Consider the following 20,726-nt stretch of genomic DNA (forward strand, 5'->3'; position numbering starts at 1 on the left):
TCTTGCAGCTTGCCAGATGGTGTCCTTATCTTACACGTGACCTTATAAACACCTTAAATCTCTGCAACTCCTGTAGTCTCTCTCAAGTATTATGAGAGGAGGGTTTTTATAGACTCTTCCTCCCAGAGGACTCAGGTCTCAAGTGGTGGGAGATTACAGATAAGTTTTCAGTTAGGGGAAGATTTGGAGATTAGGAATTAAAAGATTGAATAATGAAATATGAGTGAGGGGTACAGGACTCAAAGATAAGGGGTGTGAATTCTGCTGCTGGAACAGAAAGGCTGTTGGAAAGCATAGTGGGAGGAGCTGATTCTGCTAATAAGCACATAATGAATCTAGATATGTTTCAAATTATTTTCTTAAATGAAAACAAATGATCATGCATGATCATGAACCAAAGTAGCACTCTGCTTTTCTCTAAGGCTTGGGGAGGTCTGCTGGGTTTGGCTCTGAGAAGGTAATTTCTAGTAGGTGTGACAGTCCATCATAATTCTTGTTGTAGAACTGAGAGGAAGACCTGGGGCAGGAAACTGTTCTGCAGTTTCAGATGGTGCTGGTGAAGGGTGAGTTCAGCATGGATCCAAGATTATTGACCTAATTTCTGTTGCTTTCTATCATTCTAATCCATTTTTATTTTTTAATGTAGAGCATGTAATTGCACATTATACACAGCACATTTGTCAGCTTCAGCTCATCTCAGAGCTAACCAAACTCTTTATTAGGGGTTTGTCTATTAAAATATGTCCACGATTTAACTTCTTAGGAAAATGATAATGATGTATGGTATGTTTCTGCCTCTTGGGATTGTTGGCTCAACTCCAGTGCCAAACATGATCAAGGGTTGCTGCTATTTGTGATTTGCTGCATGATCTTTATGAGCAAAGTAGAGCGCCTCAATCCAATTTATTGGAACAAGTGTTCACACTACAGAACTAGCATTTAATTTAGAAATAACAAGAGAAGATTTCAGAAAGAGCAAAGTAAAAAATCAACTGGATGATTAACTAATCAAGGACTTCTTAGCATCTCTCTGTGACTGGAGAAACCATAGCATGTTTTTGTACCTTCTTATCCCTTTTAATTCTGCCGAACTGATTTAACTCTGAGAAGACAAACTGGATTTTAGGGTACATCCCAGGCAGACCATCAGCCCACTGACAGCATCTCCAGTATCGCTGCTGGAGACCATGAGATTGCAATTGATTTTTCATTTTTCCAGAGAAATCACAATACTTGCATGCAAAGAAACTATATAGATAAAGTTTTTAATATATATAAAACTAATATTTTAAGTACTCTAAGCAACTGGTTAGACAAATTTTTCTTTCCTTACTGTTCAATTCCCACTCTTTCATTTTACCCAGATAATATAACAAAGGCTTATTCATGGGTGAGATCCAAGCTTTTCATACACTTTCACCCCACCATTATGTCTGCGTGTGATAATTGTTATTCAGAACGCGTTTCTGAAACAGAACATGTCCGGGCTGAAAATAGCTGCTGTTAGGGGCAGTTCCACAGAGCACCGTGGTGGTGCAGTGCCACCCAGTGATTGTCTGTCTTACTACAGGATGGTGCAATAGGAAACGCGTTTCCTACCCTACTGTCTGATTTTCCTATATTATTACTTTACATCCAGAGTTATAATCTTGAATCCAAAAGGTTCATCTTGCACTGTCCAGGAGACGTGTGCTGTCCTGGCCCCCGCCCCAAATTGCTTACATCCTCCTGGATGATATGATGAGATTTTACTCTAGTTATTTATATCTCTGCAGCAGACCGTAAATTCTTACATTCAGTAAGTGATGGCTTATCATTTTCATGCCACTATGGTTTAAAGCATGCATTAAATTAACTGCCTGAGGGTTGTGGCCTCAAATAAATCAGTAAGCAAGTATTTAAACCATTAGTAATCCTTTATGTTCCCACAGAAACATGTGCTGCTAATGCAGGCTCTATGTGGCTGGTGAAACAGATGAATCTGCTTTTTATCAAAATATACTGATGTCTTCTGAACGAATTCAGGTATTCAAGGAACTTCATAACAATCCTTTGAATGAACTGAAGCTTCCAGAGTTCATCTTGTCCCTGCTACTAGTGAAACTATGATTTTATTGTAGTGTAGTAGTACTGTACTACATTAAATATATTATTATAGTATAGTAGGAGATTATTTCTCCTGTGGCAGTGATTTTTTTTTTTAGGTCTTGCTAGCAGAAAGGTTTTCATAGAGCTCAGAACATCGGCTTATTCTACAAGCAAGAGTTAAAGTCATCCCTCTTGAAGAGTTTCATCCTGCTTAGAGCTTTACTGTATTACATGAGTATATAATTCATAGCTATGACAGTCACAGCACTCTTGCAGGATGGCAGCTGTGGTTATTTACATCTTACCAAGAAATATAAAGCATGGGGGATGCTGAGCAGCTGGTCTTAAGCTATGGGAGGCTATGGTCACAAACCTAGATATCCTCAAATGTCTATCCTGTTCCTTGATCATGAACCTGTTGTGTTTTGCAGGATTTTTGCAGAACAAATCTTTAGTGAATACTGACATTTTGTCCCAGATTTATCCTCTGTTTGCATGTAAATCTGTTCAGTGTTTTAATTCATGATGGTTGTCCTATTAAAAACGGGCTTCAATGCAAACTATCACAGACTCCTGATGTGATCACCCTGTTATGTCTGCAGAGCTGCTATATATGCAGCCACTGTGGGGATGAACTTGTCAAACTGGAATGAATTTAGCTCAAGGGACACTTGTCATGAAGACCAGCCTATAACGTTACCATCAGTGAGTCTCTCAGTGCACAAATCACCATGGCTTTGCAAAACATAAGGCCTTGACCATGCCTCAGTATTTGGCTGTAACTTTTGGATGCTGTTACCTGTAAGTGCGCACATAACCCTAAAATGGAAAGGTGAGTGTGTTAGTTTGTAAGTTTCCATTCTTGTTTTTTGTTTTTATCCCTCAATAACAAAAGGTATCAGAAATACCCAGCTTGTACACTTTTATACTGTATGAACTCTTTAACTTTTCCTTCAGCAAAATTTCCTAAGAAAGCAACAACAGGGGAAAAAAAGTCTTCTGGTACTTCTCCAAATCCTGGAATCAAGGAATTATCACTATCATCTTCCTGGTGCTTTTGTTATGTAGAAAGCATTACCACAGAGGAAAATGAAGATAAAGAAGAGTGGAAAACCAAGAAGAGGTACTTTATTGATTTATTATGAGAAGTGTGCTCTGATACGACTGGAACTCTTTCAGCAAATAGAATGTTTTGTAATTAAGTGATACGTATACAGAATACATTATGAAATGTGCATTATTCTCCATCCTTAATGGTTGCATCAGACCATTTCAAAGCCTCCCTTTGAAATTACGCATTTTTTTTTTGCCATGCAATCAGTAAAATGAAGTGCTGCAATTCAGGCTTCATTAAACCAGGCGGAATTTTCTGTTGTTGCTATTAGCTTGATGTGGAACTTAAAGGTCGGACGTGGTGTCCATTCTGCTGGGGATGTGTGCATGGAATGTGATGTTCCTTGTCCTAAAAGCTATCAGGTTGCAGAATTTGTGATCCCCCCCAGAGCAACTGTATGGGGTACCCTTTGTCATGTACCCTACTTGTGTGCCAAATCACTAATGTCCTTGAGTGGGACAAGGGTATGGCGCTTGGGTAGTGCCTAATGGGAGAGGGGCACGGCCTGTGCTCCCACAAACCCTGCTTAACTTCTCTCTGCCGAACCTCTGCGAGGAGATGGTGGGGCAGAATCCCTCCCCCGGCGGCCATGACGGCCCGCCCGCCGCCGTTGCTACGAGACGGCCCAGCCTCGGCTCCAGCCCCGGGCAGGGCGCTCCCAGCCTGGTCCCCCCCGGCACCATGGAGGAGGTGAGACCCCCGCCTGGCTTTGGGATGGTCGAGCTCTGTAGCACCAAACAAAACAAATATTTGCTCTCGGATTTATTTACCTTTTTGTTTTGAAAATGTTCAGCTTTCTGTTTGGAAGGGCAGTTTGGCAGGACAGCTGAACAGTGTAGGGAACTGGGAAGAATCAAGGCTAAAAAGCTGGCTTGCCTGAATAGCAAGTGGGTTATTTAAACACAGTCGCAATGGTGTTTTCTAGACCCATCTTTCATATATCTAGGGTACTCAATTACAGGAGCTGTGAGTGTTAAAGCATGTTACTTCAGTAAAATTAAGGGAGATCTATTTGAAGAACAGGCTGAAATGTGCCTATTACATAGCAGCGAGAGAACTGTAATTACAGAAACTTTTGACTGGATTTCTTAGATATTACATGCTCTGTATATTGCTTCTTTGTATTTTGAGGTAAGAAGCTGAATGTTTGGTTCCTCCCATTAATTGATTATCTCATTTCATTCAGGAAAAGTCTGCAAAGTTGAATCTAGAAGAAAGTGCTTTTGAAGCACTGGAAAAAGACTTCCAAGAAGTCATCAATCTTCTTAAGGGAGATAACACTCTGGAAAAATTTCGAACGGAATATGAGAAGCTCTATGCTGTTTTGAAGAAGTCACATGAAAATGAGAAGAGACTCATGGAAAAATGCAGGCAGCTGAACGCTGAACTTGTGGTCAACTCCTCTAAAGTAGCTGCTCTCACAAAGCTTTCGAAGGACGATCGGGGGACTATATCATCAATGAAGGCGGTAAAGTTTTGAATAGAACTAAGTATGGCGTGAAATTGTTAATGAGAAACTTGGTAATAAAACTATCTATAGGAACACTTTATTTTGTATAGAGATCTAAATGAGGGACCAAATGTAGAGCTAACATCTCCAGCTCCTCAACCTCTGCTTTGCTGCTATTTGCTTTATTTCCTTGGCCTGGTATTTTTACTCAACTCAGTCAAATTCTGTATTTATTTGCATAGGTCTAGAATTAAGCTGACCTCATTGGCTTTCTATTACTCAATAGTACAAGTACTTCCATATCTGTAAAACAGCATATCTATGTTTCCAACTTGTACAGTTTTTGGAACTCAAATCATTATTATTATTTTCAAAGTGCTGCTTGGATGTTAATTGTTGGCAGAATATGGAAAATCCACTTACATGCTAAAATATGGATTGTGGATGCTTCGTGTTGTTTCTGACAAGGAATCCTATATTGCGCTTCAGTGTCGCTTCACCAATTTACTCTAATGTGTTCTTTGTTATTATTGATTTGAATGCAGTCAAGGTGCTTGACTTGCTAAGGGATAATCAATGTTTTTAGTCTTCTACTGAGGTTTGACTGCCATGAACCTAAATCTGCCAAATGATCAGAAAACAGTATTTTGAGCTTTTTTTCCCTCCTGGTTGTTTAAAAGCTTAAGTTGTGGTACCTAGATTGGTGTTAATGTAACACTTAGTTGAGACACCTACGTGCCTTGCAATAAAGTGTTATTTCTTAAGAATAGGAGAGGCTGCATTTGCTGTTAAATGCTTCAAAATAGTGATTAAAGTTCTTTATAGACTTCTTTTGCTACAGCAAAATAAATTCAGTGTAACAATAGGACGTATTCCATTAGCACTGTAGAAATAGAAGTTATTTAACGTGAATTTTCTTATGCGTAGAATTATGAAGAAAATAAACGCTCAGAATAATTCAACTAACAGTGCTGTCATCCTGTGGCTGCAGCTTGCTAACCTGTGGCACTGCTCAGAACACCCTCAGGAGGGGGGAAAACCTCATATGAAATCTTACTTTCGCTGCTGCTAATGAAAATCTGGTAGGTGGCAGTCAGGAATTGCAATGGTCCTTAACACTTTCTATTATGTGGCTGCAGAAGTAAAGATAGCCCTTCAAAATGTTCCCAAGCTGAGGCAATATCATCTTGGTAACGTCGTAAAACTGAAGGGTGAAAGAGTAGGGAAGAAATGAGAGCCTTTGCAATGTCAACAGATGATTTGGAGTGAAGGCAAGTTATGCCTTTACAATATCACCTACTATTGGAGCAGCTAAGTGATTTTTGTAGTGAAAAGGCTGCTTGACAATATTGATCATATTAGAAACAATGTGCAAAACACAACATGTGACATTTAAATTCCAGTTGTGTGCTATGGACCATGTAAACAGCACAAATACTTTTCAGTTTACATGTGAGAACTAGACTTTCTCTTAAATGTTCAAGAATTATTTGGATGCATTTAAGATATCCCACAAAATAATGTGCATTTGACTGGCTTTATCCTTCAAATAGAAGAATAACATGAAACATGAAGGTCCACTACAGCTGTAGTATCTTACTGCAGTTTTAGTAACACTCAAAAAAAGTCTTCCATGTGTGCTTAATGCTGGTGTTGAGGGAGGTTCAAGTGCTCAAATAGCAAACATGATGTTCTGCAGCACTGAGTTAGACAAATAATCTGTTCCAGTGTTTTGTTATTTACAAGTGATGAGAGAATCCCAGTGGGGCTGCTTCTGTAAGAATGGTATATCTGCTTCAAATTAAGGCCCTCAATCTTGGTGACTTGATGGGTCATCAGGGTAACAGGTTCATAGGTTTGCTTTTGTGGGTTGTTAGTTTGTATACAAATAAAGGTTTCAGCTGGGCTGCAGAGGCAGAAATTTTCTCTATGTGGAGTCTGGTTGTAATCTGTAGGATTTGTTTTGGGTCAGGGGTTAACTGCACAAATCAATTGCTGGTAGGGCCCAGGTCAATAATAATCAATAGCTGTTACTGTCTGCTGGCGGTTTAGTGCTTTGTTTTGTAGTTTTAATAAACTGGACATAATAGTCTGCTGTTTATTGTCATGTCAGAGAAAATAAGGGCTGGGCTGAACCCTGGGGAAGTACAATTCTCTCTTTCACTATTAGGGAAACTGATCTGTGGGGCTGCACTGGAGGAACACCAGAATGGGAATTTATAGGAGCTTGTACTGCTCTGCTCTGAGTTACCAAGTTTTCAGTTTTCAAGGATATCAACCCAGTGTACTAAGAAAGCATTTCATCAGTTCTCAGATCACTGATGTGATCTTTGGGTCTATTTATGAAAAATAAACCAGTCACATTTTATGAATTCTGCTTTGCATTTTCCAGAGTACTTATTCTAAATGCAAACATCTGGCTTTCTTCCATCGTTAATTATACAACAAACTGCATGTACCTACATTTGTACTGCAATTACTCAGTGATTCTGATACATTCTGCCTTCTTTCAGATCCCCTCTCCACTGAGTAATAATGTGTTTCTTTTTTTCCAATCGAAGCATCCACCTTCAGAAATTTCCTCCTCTCTAATATTGAGTTTAAAAGAAGAGATTATTCAAAGTAAAATAAACCATGGAGGGAAATCATCCGAATAGAGGCCAGTTTTGCTGGAGTCTGTAACTTTTTTTAATTAAGGTTTTGCCTTTTAATGGTGCCACCCTCTGTACATGCTAACCCTATTGATAAAAGTTGTTTCCGTATACATGAAGAGTAAAATACAGTTCGAGAAGCTCAGCACTGGGTTTCCTGCAATCACAGCCCATCTGAATGGCCTCTCTGACTTTAGGTGATCCCTTCTGTGGACTCTCACCATAACAAAGTGCAGTTATGAACCTCAGGGCTCACTCATGCCATTAAGACCTCTCAAAGGGCTTATTGGTATTATTCACCAGTTCTGTCCCCCCAGAACTCCAGTCATAATGATTTAATTACCCAATTTTAATTGCACTTTAATCAACTAGTGGGATGCTTTGATTTTAGTAATCAGCTTTAATCTTATTATTTTCCATTTGCACTTTTCTAGAGAAACATTGGTTGTCTCTTATTGGTTGCCACATCTGAAACTGTATCTGCAGCTATATTTTATGTTGTTTTTTGCTTGTGCTAGGCAAGATGATGTACAGAGTCTTTATACCATTATTTTAGCCTAGAATGCATTTATTTAAGTTTCATAATTTAATGTATTTATGCAAGAGAATAATGAGTGCAAAATTTATCACCTATTAGAATACATTGAATAGTTTATGGGTGATCATGGCTGCATCTAAATGGAAATTAGAACTCTAAATGTGTGAAACAAAAGTTGACTTCAGTATTTAAAACCATTCTAAATATGCTTGATATGTAACCAAAAGGCATTTTTCAAATTAGATTTTGAACTAAAGTAATTTACTAAGCAATGAAAATATGGTTTGTTGCTTGTAATCTACAGAATTTCAGAACGAGTAATTCTTTATTATTAGTCTGGAAATTAAGAAAAACTATAGGACAAACATTTCTGATCTTTATGCTCTGTCTGGGTTCCCTGGTTTCTCGAATTTGGATATGCCAAACTAATTGAACAGCTAACATGAAAACGTGTTCTCCCTCTAGCTTGAAGAGGCTACAGATGTTGTACTCTGTATTTGGTTTTCAGCACACTCTGGTAGTCTGCTACTTCTGCTGCTTTGTTGACTTGAAGTTTTTAATTGATGCCATGAACCGCTTAGCACTATGTTTATTCAATTTGAAAGAGCTCTATCCATTAACTGTATACAGTAAGATAGCTTGTCATTATTTCTAACTTAATGTTAAATAGGTTTATTTTTAGAACCAGGGATGTTAATTCAGATAAGGAATTGCTATTAAATATGTATATAAATTATTAATCATCATATTTACACACACACACATACATAAATTATTAATCATCAAGTTGTCGTAAAATGGCTTGGGTTGGAAGGGGCCTTAAAGTTAAACTAGTTCCAGTCCCATTGCTGTGGGCATGGTTGCCAGCCATTAGATCAGACTGAGCAGGAGCCCATCAGGCCTGGCCCTGAACACCTCCAGAGATGAGGCAACCAAGAATGCTCTGGGCAGTTATCTCCTACTATTATTTGTGGAGGTATTTTATTTTATTAATTTTTTTTCACTGGTTCATTTTCATACAATACAAATTAGAAATTGAAATTTGTTGTTCCCTTTTAACCCAGTTTCTGTAAATGTTTTCTGTTTTATTTTTCAAGGAGATTGAAAAAGCCTGGAAAATGGTGGATGCAGCCTTTGAAAAGGAACAGAAAGCAAAGGAAACAATTAATTCACTACAGGAGGAAATAGCACGCCTGTCTAGTTCAGTGGAGCAGGGATCTGGACTGTCTTCCAGTCAGGAGTACAAGTAAATTTTCCCCTAAAAGAGCAAGTGCCTGATCTGATGTTTTATTATGCTACACCTTGTTTAGTCACTTATACTCTAGAAGGTCTCTAGAAATCAGAGTCAGAGATCTTTTCTCTATTTTACTTTTCTCACGTGTGCACATCTATTTGTCCATGTGTTTATGCAGTGAACAAGTACAGAGTCATTCTGTTAGTGAGTTCATTTAGCATTGAATTAAGCTGAGAAAACAAAAAGCAGTATTGTGCACTTTCTCAGTTATAGGCCCAGTGCTTTATCAAACAAGCATTTCAATATACTGTGTCTTTCAGAGTGGGATTCTGTCAAGAATCAGGTCTCAGGTGGAGCCTATAGCTGCTACAACAGACAAATAATGTTGATTCTGAGGACCTGTTGATTTTTTGAATGCCCTCCAAAAGCTCTCTTTATAGTCAGGTCACCAGGTTGCTCTTATGCTTTAACATTAACTACAAACTCAAAGGTGAGACAGAGTATATCAGCCCATAGGACCTGTGTGCTTTCTGCTGAGACTGTTGATGGCTGAATAAGCTAATTCTGAATTGCTATATTCACACCATGCAAAGGTTTTTGTATTACGTGTTTTGGATATGTATGGGGCATTCTCATTTTTGGATGTTTCCAACTCTTCTAAATGTGAGGATGGGATAAAACAAGAGAGGGATTTGTTGGACCGGTGTTGATGGTGAATCTTAAATGATTGTGCAATAAGTAAAGCCTATAATTTAATAGGTCAAAAGATTCTTAATCCAAGAAGAGTTTAAAATAAAATAAACTTTTAAGCTACTTTTTCTCACTGAAGTTCTTGTTCTGTTGTAGGAGGAAGAACAGGAAGGGCCTCTGCCACTGCTTAACCATTGTTTCCTTACTTCCAGTATCAGTGATTTGATAAAATACAAAGAAGAGATAACAAAGGAGCGAGACGAACTCTTGTCAGAAGTCGTGGAGTTACGTCAAAGTCTGGCTCAAGCCACAGAGCAGCAGCAGGATGCAGAGAGGGCAAAGAATGAGGCAGATGAAGCCATTATGCAGGTCTGTACAGCTCACCAGGTGACGATTTTAGTCTCTGTCCTAAACGATTCTCCACTTCTGCAATTGATCTACATTGACTAATATTACTGCCTATTCTTTCACATGTAGAACATTTTCAGGAATGCTCAGAGAAGAATATGTTGTGAATTTTTGTACTTTTCTCTATTTCTTGACTATGTCTTCAGAAAAATGTATTGTCACGTAGCAGCTACTTCCACAGCTCCGCAGTAACCTAACTAAAGCCAGAGTTCCTCTGCCAGTGTCATGGTTATCCTTCATACTGGTGATTCTTCTTTGGTTTGTTTGTTTCTTTTCTGCACTGTAAATCCTTGTGCTTGAGCTTAACTAATTGTTTGCTTCACTGGTGTGTGAACAGAGCAGTCACATTCTACCTCTGCTCTTTAAATTAGGCTTTTCAGTTTCTCTGAACATCTAAGTAGACAGGCCTCTTTACTGAGCAGTCTATATAGCTTTCTTTAAATGCATATAGCAGCTAGTGATACAGAGAACAGAGGATCAATAGGATACCCACTGGATGGAGTGAAAGTAGATCAGAAAACTGTTGCATCAGCATACAGAAATACAACAATGAAGAATAAAGGAATGCAAAGAAAAACATAAATAGGGAATGGAGCAAGATAGAAGAACACTTAAAGAATGAAGAAGGAAGCAACCTTTAGTTTGCAGGTTATATTTCTCACAAATAGGAAAGGGTCAATGAGCCTGTGTTCCTTACACAATATTTGTTTATGTTTCTAAAGCATTTAATTGGGATTGTAATACAAGAGAATGTAAATATTCATTTTTCTGTCAGCATAGCAGGTATGTGAGAAAAGTGAAGCTCCCATCAAATCTTACTGAATCTTGCCAACTTTAATCTTCTGATAGCTACTTCATCTTTTAGTTTCCAGGATTGTTACAGTGCATAGATCCACCTTCTGTTCTCCTGAAACAAAATTACTTTCCACTTCAGACTGCTTAAATAACAATATTTTTTTGAAAAGCCCATTGAAGAATCTGGCAGTTATGGCAACTTTTCATCTGTGGGCTGACGGGGAGAAGAATCATGACGTGAAGAGCATCTTTCAACTGCTGTTCCCTGTCTGAACTGGGTTTTTCCACGTGGATCAACCTCCTATAGATATTCTCTGGTGATTCTGCTCCATCATATTTCTGAGGACAGGGAGAGAGCAGAAGTCACAAGAAAGTTATCAAATGTGAGAAAGAATTTCTTTCGAAGTTTCTGCTGAGGAATTTTGAGAGCAGAAATATTGAAAGTAATTGTGAATAACTGTTTGGACACCTCTGTCTTTTCTCTATTCGTATAAGTGTTTCTGCTGGTGGGATAGAAAAAAAGGTAAAAATTCTTGCAATATAACATTAAGTCCAAGTTGGCTTTAACCCTGCCTTCAGAATACCACTTTACAAATAACTTGTAACAGAAAATACATTTGTACCACTGCATCTCCAGAAGAATGCTCTGTGTGTCTGAACTCTATACAACCTTCCTGCTTGGATGAGCTGACCAGTGCTTTACAAATTCTCATGATCAATAAATAGGTTACCAAATACAGGCTTTTTAGTCTGGCCATCAGATAACATAGTTACTTATGAGATCTGTGTAGCAGAATGGTCTGTGTGGTACTGGATGTGGTAGAATAGAAGTCATTGTTCTTAACATTAAGCATGAGAGGCCTTTTATTCCTAAATAAAATGCAATGTAACTTAAATGTTTGTTTTCTTTATTATTACAGCTTCAGCAAGAAATCCAACTGCGTAACAATGAGATATCACGAGAAGCTCGGAAAAAAGAAAAAATGGACAAGGAGCTGAAAAATCTTCAAGCTGAAATAGCTAATAAGCAGACTGAGATCAAGAACTTACAGCAACGTATACAGAAGAACAAAGAAGAACAACAGAAACTGGAACAAAATCTAAAAGAGCAGAAGGTGGGGTGTTGGAATGCTTTTCATCTGGTCTAAAGCTAGAGTCATTTCAAAGTAAGAAGAAATCTGATTTTCATGGAGGGAGATTATTTTAAGTCAATAAATTTTATTACATATTTATTTTTATGTAGTTTTAAAAACTTAATAAATATTTGAAGACAGATGACAAATTTCAGATAAAAATCAGCAATGAAGCACAATGATATAATTAGAGATCATCTCATCCTGAAAAGATGATTGTGAATGAGACAAAGTCTGTGAAGCATGGATGAACTAATGATAGTAACAGGAGATTGCCAAGTTGGACTTCTGGTGTATATTGCCAGTTTTGCCACTGATTGAGTGTAGTGGTGTGGGTGAAGCCATTTTAAGTCTGATCCCTTTTTCTTCTGTGTCACAATAATTTTCACCTACCTTTCAAGCTTGTGAAAGTGTTTCTGTCAAAGGGCAGGGAATTGTCTTCGTAAACCTTTTTGATTGATATTCCCCTTTCTGTTTCCAAAAACTTTATCTGGAAATGTACTAACACAGTGTTCTGGAAGCGTTTGAATTTTCAGGTTTTCATTCAATTTCCCCTGGCTTAGAGAAACTCTCAGAGAAGCAATTTCAGTAAATGGCAGGAGAGATCTCATCACTGTATAACAGTCCTACCTCAAGGGAAACTTTCTTGGGAGTTGTCTTTATCTAGGAAATTTATGGCTTTTATAGCTTTATCTTCCCTTTGGGTCCCTGAATTGGTGAGGGTAGAAGTGTGTGAATTTTTTTTTTCAACATACTTTTTTTGTAAGTATTTTACTAAGAGTATAAGGAGAAAATGATTACTTCTCGGAATACACTTCCCTGTTTGTCTGAATTTCTCCTCCTTGCAAGAATGATAGTGAGTTGCTCAAGAAGTGTGTGCAGAGACAAGAGCAACAAAGCTGATGAAATAATGAGAAAACAAGTGCTATGAGAAGCAGCTGAGGAAAACAGGGTTGTTTATTCCTGAGATAAGGATGCTGAGGGGAGACCTCATCACTCCCTACAACTGTTAAAGAGGAGATTGCACTAAGGAGGTTGACATCTTTTCTCAGGTGACAAGTGGCAGGATGCAGAGAAGCATATTCAGGCTTTGAAAGGAAAGGTTTAGGCTGGACACTAGGAATAATTTATCCGTGGAGAATCAGGTCAAGTGGAACAGGCTGTCCAGGGAAGCGGTAGAGTCCCCTCACTAACAGTATTTAAGAGAGATGTGAAAGCAGCAATAAGGGATGTAATTGAGAGGTGAACTTGATGTTTCATGTTGGTGGTTGGACTTGATGATCTCGATCTTTTCCAATGTAAATTACTTTATGACTGCAGGTATCACTGAGTAGTTTATGAGGGCAACTTCATGATCTGCCTAGACATACTGCTTTTATTCAGGATGTCTGCAATTGCTGGTTTTGTGGTATTCTTTGTTTTCCTTTCTATAGCTCCTTTTGTGCTTATTTTAGGAGCTTTGAATTATCCAAAGTGTTCTGGAAACTGGTAGTTCCCATGAAGTTCTGTGTCTAGGCTAATTAACAAGGCTGCTGCACTGTTTTGATTGCCTGTCACGGCTTGAAGTTGTCTGTGGAATCACTGCATTGTCCTTCACTTAAAAAAAATAAAATCTGTTCGAATATAGGCTACTCTTTATTTAGAGATCTGTAAGAGGAGGTGACTGAACTATTGCCACACAATAAGGTTATTTTTTATCTACTGAATTGTAGTTGTCTATGACGCCTGCTCTTTCTCTGCTCAGATTTATAGTTTAATATTATTGCTTGAATGACAGTAAAGTTGGTTTGGTACAGCAGCTGTAGGCTTCACCCTACCTGTGCCCAAGTCTGAACAAAGAGTACCCAGAAACAGTGTAATCCTGACACTCATAACATAAGAAGCTGTTTTTATGTTGTCTTTTCTTTCACATGCATGTGGAAGAGTGGTATTCTGCTCCTCTTATTTTTTTATTTTTATTTTTTAAGACAATAGTACGTATTGACTTCATCGGTTTACTGCACATTAACGCTTGAAGTGTGAAATGTGATGGTCATTCTTTCCTCACTTATGGAGTAATGATTGCTAGAGGAAGTCTCATCAACCAGAAAAAAAACACTGGCGGATCCAGTACTGATTTATGTGTACCCCATACAAACCATGTAACTGCTGTTCTGAGCTTTTGACTGAAGACAAATTAGAGAAGAAAGTGGTTGGGTCCTGGTTTCAGCAAATCATGTACCCAGATAAATGCTATTGGCATATTAATGTAGAACTTGCTCACTAAGAGACAGAGCTACTTTTCCCTCCACTGATTGAAGTCATTTGAATCTCATACTGATTTTCTGTAATTATATGTAGCAAGTGACTGTGCTGCATGATGCTTGCCAAATGCCTAATATGAATTAAAATATTTATCTACCACCTGAGAGAGACCTGCTAAGCTTCCAGAAAAAATGACACTGGTTGTGTTATTCATTAGAAATGATCGTTTCCCCTAGTCAATATGAACATTTCTCATATTCCACATTAGTAGTTTCATCAGCAATGAGGAGTGGATTTTAAGCAGACAACAATCTGCAGCAGCTTTTATCTCCTGGGGAGATGGAATGTTCTGTCTTCATGTATATGTAGATATTGTAATCAGATTAAAAAGAACTAATAGAATTGTTCCTTAATCTAACAGATGTTGAATGAAAAAACTGGTAAGGAACTTGAGCAATTTCAGATGAGAAATACTAAGCTTATGCAAGAGAGTGAGCAGCACAGCGTGATGTTTCAAGGAGTAATGCAGGATCTTCACAAAAAGACAGCAGAACTGAAAGTAAGTACCAAAAGATGTATGCATCCTATCACTGATGTACCTTGTTCAGAAAGTAATGTCTCCTATTTATTTCCATGGAAGCTACAACAGATACAAAGATCACAGTAACACAATTTGATATAGCAAATTGTCAGCTACAGAATGATATTTTTCAGTGTAGTCAAAAGCTTGCATGCCCCTCTTGTAAATGTCTGTACCAGTGGAGATGACTCACTGTCACCACTACTGAGATGTACCACCCACTATCTTACTGTTTTCACATCTACTGTTTGATTTCCATAAACCTTCAGCAAGCACTGATGAATGTCACTGGGTCCCATTCTTTTCCACATGGTGGAATTCAGTGACACACTTTGCTTCATCTGCACTTTCGTGTCAGACCCACTTTTTTCAGACTGCCCTTCTGCTGCCATCTGTAACATGGCAGCAAAATGTAATGGAATACTGGTGGGAAGGTTCAGCCTCTATTGCCATACAACCAACATCTGCTTCTGATGTCATGGGCCAACATAGTAAAATAGGAGGCATTGCTTTAAGAGCAGTCCTTGTATATCTCTCTGACTGTAGTCATGCCACCTGGAACTTTACATTGTTAAAAAGTTGTTTCCACTCAGAAGCAGATGAGATTCAAAAGAGGAAAGATTAGATGATTCCTGCATGTGATTTTTGGGCTATGTTGAGAGCATTTGTGGGGTAGGGTAATGTCTATGTATTAGATGATATTACTTTGTCTACCATACCTTGCATTTCGTATTGTCACTAGGGTCAAAATATTGAACGTAGGAACACTAAGCGCCTCTAATATAGTGTTGAGCAACCTGAACTTGTGTGCCCTGGTGGCGCAGTGGTAGAAGTGCCGCTTGCAACACCGGAGGCCCAGGTTTGAATCCCCCCTGTGGCGCAAGTGGTAAGAGTGCCGCTCTGCTACACAGGAGGCTCGAATCCTGGGGGGTTCGACTTGATGATCCCTAAGGTCCCTTCCAACCCACATGACACTGTGATACTGTGTGTGTGAACTCTGAAAGAATTCATAATTCTCTTGATTGTCTGGAAGAACTGAGAAGATTCATGTCCTGCCATGAGACACTCACCAACCAGGATTCATCATCTTACATGATGAATATCTGAGGTTCTGTATGGAACACAGTCTGTAGTGGCTGTAAAAACTTAACAGTGAAATTGTATGGAGAAATTGTATTTAATTCTTAGAAGAAAACAGACAGATTTTTGTTATGGTAATTGGTTTTCATTCCTGGTGACTGGTTCCTTAATTTTTGTGCAGCAGTGTTTTGATTATTTTCTCTTCTGATTGTACAGCAAATGAGGTAAACTCTACATTTTGTTTTTCTCTAAAAGCCATGGATTTTAGAAAGAATGGGGGTATCAAATACCTGCCATACCATTGAACCTCACTAGAGATCTTACTCTTCACAATCACTGCCTTTAATACTTCAAGGGAAATCAGAGCTGCCCATATTTAGTCTGCAAGATTGTGTAGTACTGCTTGAGGTTTGTGTCTCGGGATTTTCTTGTGGATTATCTTCAGCCTTAAAGCATGAGATCTGATGATTGTTTTGCTTCCCTTCAAATAGTGGGTTTTTTTGTTTTTTTGTTTGTTTGTTTGTTTGTTTATATTGTTCAATTAGTTAATCTTCTTCTAGGTGACCCACAGCACTTAAACCTTTGCTTGCTGGGACACTGGATTTCGTGGAACAAGTATGTACCGAGTACAGAAATAGATTTATTTTCTATGGATGCTCTCATTCTCCCTCCTTGTTGCTTTCTATAGGTCAAAAACAATGAACTGTCTCAAGTGCGACTTGAAATTTCAAAGTTGAACAAATTAAGTGTTGCTCTCCAGAGTAAGCTACGTGCTGCAGAAGAAAAGAAAGTTGCTGCAGGACATGAGAGAGAGACCCTAAAAAGTCATATATCTAGTCTAGAGAGAGGTATGTGTCAGAGATTACTGAAAACAGACATGGATAAGACAATTTTTTTCTTCTCTGTTTCTGCTGAAAAAGTTTGTGAGCAACCAGGTAAATTTATTTCTGGTATATCTGGGGCTTCAGTTCATCAGCAGATGTTCTAAAGCTGTACAGGTAGTGGCTTTTATTTGCTAGTAGATGTGCAGTGTTTTGAGAAAGATCTTTCAAACAGAAATTTTGGAAGAAAATACCTTGGGTTTAGTAAAATGTGTCTTTAAAGTGCAACAAAATTTCAGAGTGAAGTGTTTTGAAATAAACAAACACATTTTCAAAGTGATTTTTCAGATAAAATATTGAAGATGTTTTGACAACTTCGTAATAATACTTCGCCAAAAACATTTGAGACAATGATACCTCTTTTTTTTTTTTTTTCTTTTTATGGGAAAAAACAAGACCTTAGCTAGAAACCTGATCTGGTTCAAGTTGATACAATCATAGGTATGTCTTCCTGCTCTCCCTTGCTTCCAGCTTGTGTCCTGAAGAAACAGCATATATGAGATGCTAATGCCTCTACATGGCTGTGTTGATGCAAAATCACATCTGTCTTCTGTGCATCTCTGCAAGGGTAGAAAAGCTTTCCCACAAGCATTTTGCTTATGCAGCTCGAGGCTGTGCTTGATACTAGAGAGAGGGACTTAAATAATCAGAACAATACCAGAATGCCTGAGAGTGCCTACTGTTGGCGTGTCCTCTTGCAATATTGGACATGTCTTAGCAATCCAGTGTATTGCATTTTCTGAGCTGTAGTGTAAGTTTGTAATTAATTTTAAAATGAAGTGAAAACATGTACCCATTAGTTAATATACATGGATTTTTATTAGTATATTTACCATGTTAATCTTAAGCCATGGCAAGTAGTTTTAGTTCCACTGTAGCCAATAGAATATCACTGCTTCAAAGGAGAACTGGATTTTACTTAAATGGATTAGATTGACTCAAAGTCCCTGTTTTTCAAAGTGCTTCAATTTTTGGATTCTCACTTTGAAATTTGTTAAAAGTGTCTGATTTTTACTGCGCTCCTTAAGTTCTTAAAATCTGATTCTTTGTGGTATCTTGGTTTGAAGAACCAAATAATGAGTCCTTGTACCACATTTGTTATTGTACATGAGTTCTTCTAAATACTGAAATAGGTATCAGGTAAGGGTGTTAATACTTAAGGGCTGTAAGATAGAGTCACAGGTAATTGAACTGTTCATGTAATGCTAAGGGCTTTTATCAAGTCCAGCAAGTTCTGTGTGTTTACCGCTGTTCAGTTTGAATCCATTTTTATACTCTTTCCTCTTTTTCTTTAGAGTTGGAGGCTGCCAAAAAGCAAGCAGAGATTGACAAGAAAGCTATAGATGGTCTTGTGAGAGAAAGGGACACGCTTGGTCAGGTGAGCTTGCATTTGTAATACTGAAACAAATTTTGTCACTTGGGAGTGTAATGTCTATAGTTTAAACTCTCACAGAGAGGCATAAATACTATAGGATAGATAATGAGTCAAACAGTCAGATCCTTAAGCAGGTGCTTGTACTTCTTCTGTAGTGTGTGCTGAAGTAGTACCAATACACATAAGCACATGAAATATTACTAAGCTTTAACATATAAACCATCATGGAGATAAACAAAAGAAGTGACTTTATTCATCTTGTAAAACATTGTTTGATGTGCTTTTACACTCTGTAACATACCAAAGTTAGTATTAATCTAGGCACATTAATTCTGTGGTAGCAAAAGAACAAACCAAGATGTTGGTGCACCATGTAGCAGCTTGGCAGACTATGCTAAATACTGATCTTTGCTTTTTCAACCCATTTCTCTTACTAATCATTTTCCATAAGCCCAAAGTTTTTGTACTGCAAGATAGCATATCATGTTATCATCATTCCTGAAGTGTAGTCTAGTAAATTCAATGCTAAAAGATTATTTTGGCTGAGATGCTTTTCTTGATATGGATTTACCATCTTGTGCCTTGACTCTAGCACAGATGAAGATTTCACAGATGGTAAATACTTGTTTTGAATTCGGGAAAGAAATTCCAAAGGAGGACTGGAAGGCAGATTTTTTTTTTAAATTAATTTATTTATTGTGTTATCTTGGGGTTTTCTATTTAATCCCTGTGTATAATTTCAAACCACGCTTGGTGAATTTGAAGTTGCTACTTAGTAAATGAGAAGGAATTTATTCTATTGGCTATTGGCTTGCTTTACAGTCTAAATGCCTTGAAGTTGGCAAGGCTTTTTCAGTCATTAATTATACTGCTTGTAAACAATCCTATCCCATTTTCTTTTTCTGTAATGCAGATATTAGTGTTTTACCTTCAAATCAGAATAAGTACTACTTGGCAACTCTGAGAGATTGCCTTTTCTTTTTAAAATCAGATTTGAGGCTCAAGTATTTCAACTGAGCAAATTAGATACAAGATAATAGCATTAGGAAGTTCACAATCCACTTAGATAATGGCATTTATTTTATTTATTTTTTGCCAGTGTGGTGGCAGTGTTGCTTTTTTCAGCTCAAGAATCATTATTTTGTGGTTTCTCCTGCAGAACTTGAACAGGGCCACCAATGCCGTTCAGAAGCAGATAGATTTGGTGAAGCTCCACGAGCAGTCCAAGAAAAGCTTAGAAGACGAAATTCAAAATTATAAGATCGAAGCTCAGAAACAAAGGAAGATTATTTACCAGTTGGAGAAGGAGAGAGATTGTTTCATCAGTGAAGCCAGTGATCTCAAACAGAAGGTTGAACAGCTTTTTATGCAAGTTGTTCTTTGCTTTTTTAACTCTCAAAGCTGTAAAGATCATACATTTATCTCCCCATGTTCCAATTGGAGAGATCTCTGATAAATGGTCTTCAGGCAGTTTACGAAGATCTCTTCTTTGGAATGTGTGTTGCCCACTCCTGTGTTTCAAGTCTCTCTGGGGTAACCTCAGAAATGACTGCTTATTCTATGATAAGCTTGGGGTTATAGCCATGTAGTTCTGTTTATCAATTGTCTGGGAAGTGAAAGTAGACTGGGAGTTTGAACCAAAGCCTGTGGCTTGTCAAATGTCAATTTCACAACTGCAACTCTTGCTTGCAGTTGGAAATTACTCTTTGATTTTTCTGTTTTATCTGCAAATGATCTTATTTTGATACTACTGACATCCTCAAATTCTGTTGAGGCAAGCGAGATGACAGTGCATAACATCTTTGTTAGAGACTCAGCATCTTGTAAGATTAATGTCAGTGTGAGTAAAACATCTGATCGTGTTCAATCTCATCTACAAAATGGATTTTCCAGTACCAACTGCAGAGATACCCAGCATAGAATTTGTGCTGTATTGTACCCATTATTCTATATGGCTTCATTCCTGAAAGTATAGTCAGGAACATGGTTGTGACACATTCCATTAGCTGCTGAAGATCACACTGAAGGCCCTCCCCAAGAATATAATTGATTTATTGGGATTAGCTTTCAAGGTATTTAAACTCACAAGATACCTTTTCACTTTTAAAATTATCCTTTACAGCTAAATGTGATGAGTGGCTTTAAAATTGTTTTTTGGATGATACATGCTCTCTTCTCTGGGTTACCTTTTGTCATTACCTATGAATGATATACTGTGGAAGTGAGATATATCTTGATTGCAAAGTTACATTTTGCATCTTTTTCTCGTAGTGTCTTTCTAACAGAATAGATATGAATTAAGAATGTTGTAAACTATGGCCAGGGAGTAATGCATAACATTCAGAACTACAAGGCTTTTGCTTTCACTTTTGATTAAGATTACTCACAATATTTTGAAGGTTGAATTGAAAAATAGTTTTCTTTTTCCTGTCATTTTGGGTGCAAATTTTCCATCGCTTACAAGG

General features: G+C 37.8%; 1 protein-coding gene across 3 annotated transcripts in view; it reads left to right on the top strand.

The window, feature by feature from the left end:
• Positions 1 to 1,289: 1,289 nt before the first annotated feature.
• CFAP58 (cilia and flagella associated protein 58) overlaps positions 1,290 to 20,726 on the top strand; it is a 55,624-nt gene continuing 36,187 nt past the window's right edge. Inside the window, exons 1-10 of one of the 3 annotated variants that reach the window (XM_032445429.1) lie at positions 1,290 to 2,920; positions 3,046 to 3,211; positions 4,389 to 4,670; positions 8,939 to 9,087; positions 9,978 to 10,134; positions 11,889 to 12,083; positions 14,767 to 14,904; positions 16,694 to 16,853; positions 18,182 to 18,264; positions 19,421 to 19,612. In XM_032445429.1, the coding sequence (XP_032301320.1) occupies positions 4,560 to 4,670; positions 8,939 to 9,087; positions 9,978 to 10,134; positions 11,889 to 12,083; positions 14,767 to 14,904; positions 16,694 to 16,853; positions 18,182 to 18,264; positions 19,421 to 19,612 (1,185 nt within the window). In that variant the 5' untranslated portion in view covers positions 1,290 to 2,920; positions 3,046 to 3,211; positions 4,389 to 4,559. Of the gene's footprint in view, positions 2,921 to 3,045; positions 3,212 to 3,745; positions 3,893 to 4,388; positions 4,671 to 5,643; positions 5,735 to 8,938; positions 9,088 to 9,977; positions 10,135 to 11,888; positions 12,084 to 14,766; positions 14,905 to 16,693; positions 16,854 to 18,181; positions 18,265 to 19,420; positions 19,613 to 20,726 lie in introns of those variants that run through there. The other 2 variants (XM_032445428.1, XM_032445430.1) reach the window with 2 other exon arrangements.

Source organism: Coturnix japonica, chromosome 6 (genome assembly GCF_001577835.2).
Source record: "Coturnix japonica isolate 7356 chromosome 6, Coturnix japonica 2.1, whole genome shotgun sequence".
Taxonomy (NCBI): domain Eukaryota; kingdom Metazoa; phylum Chordata; class Aves; order Galliformes; family Phasianidae; genus Coturnix; species Coturnix japonica.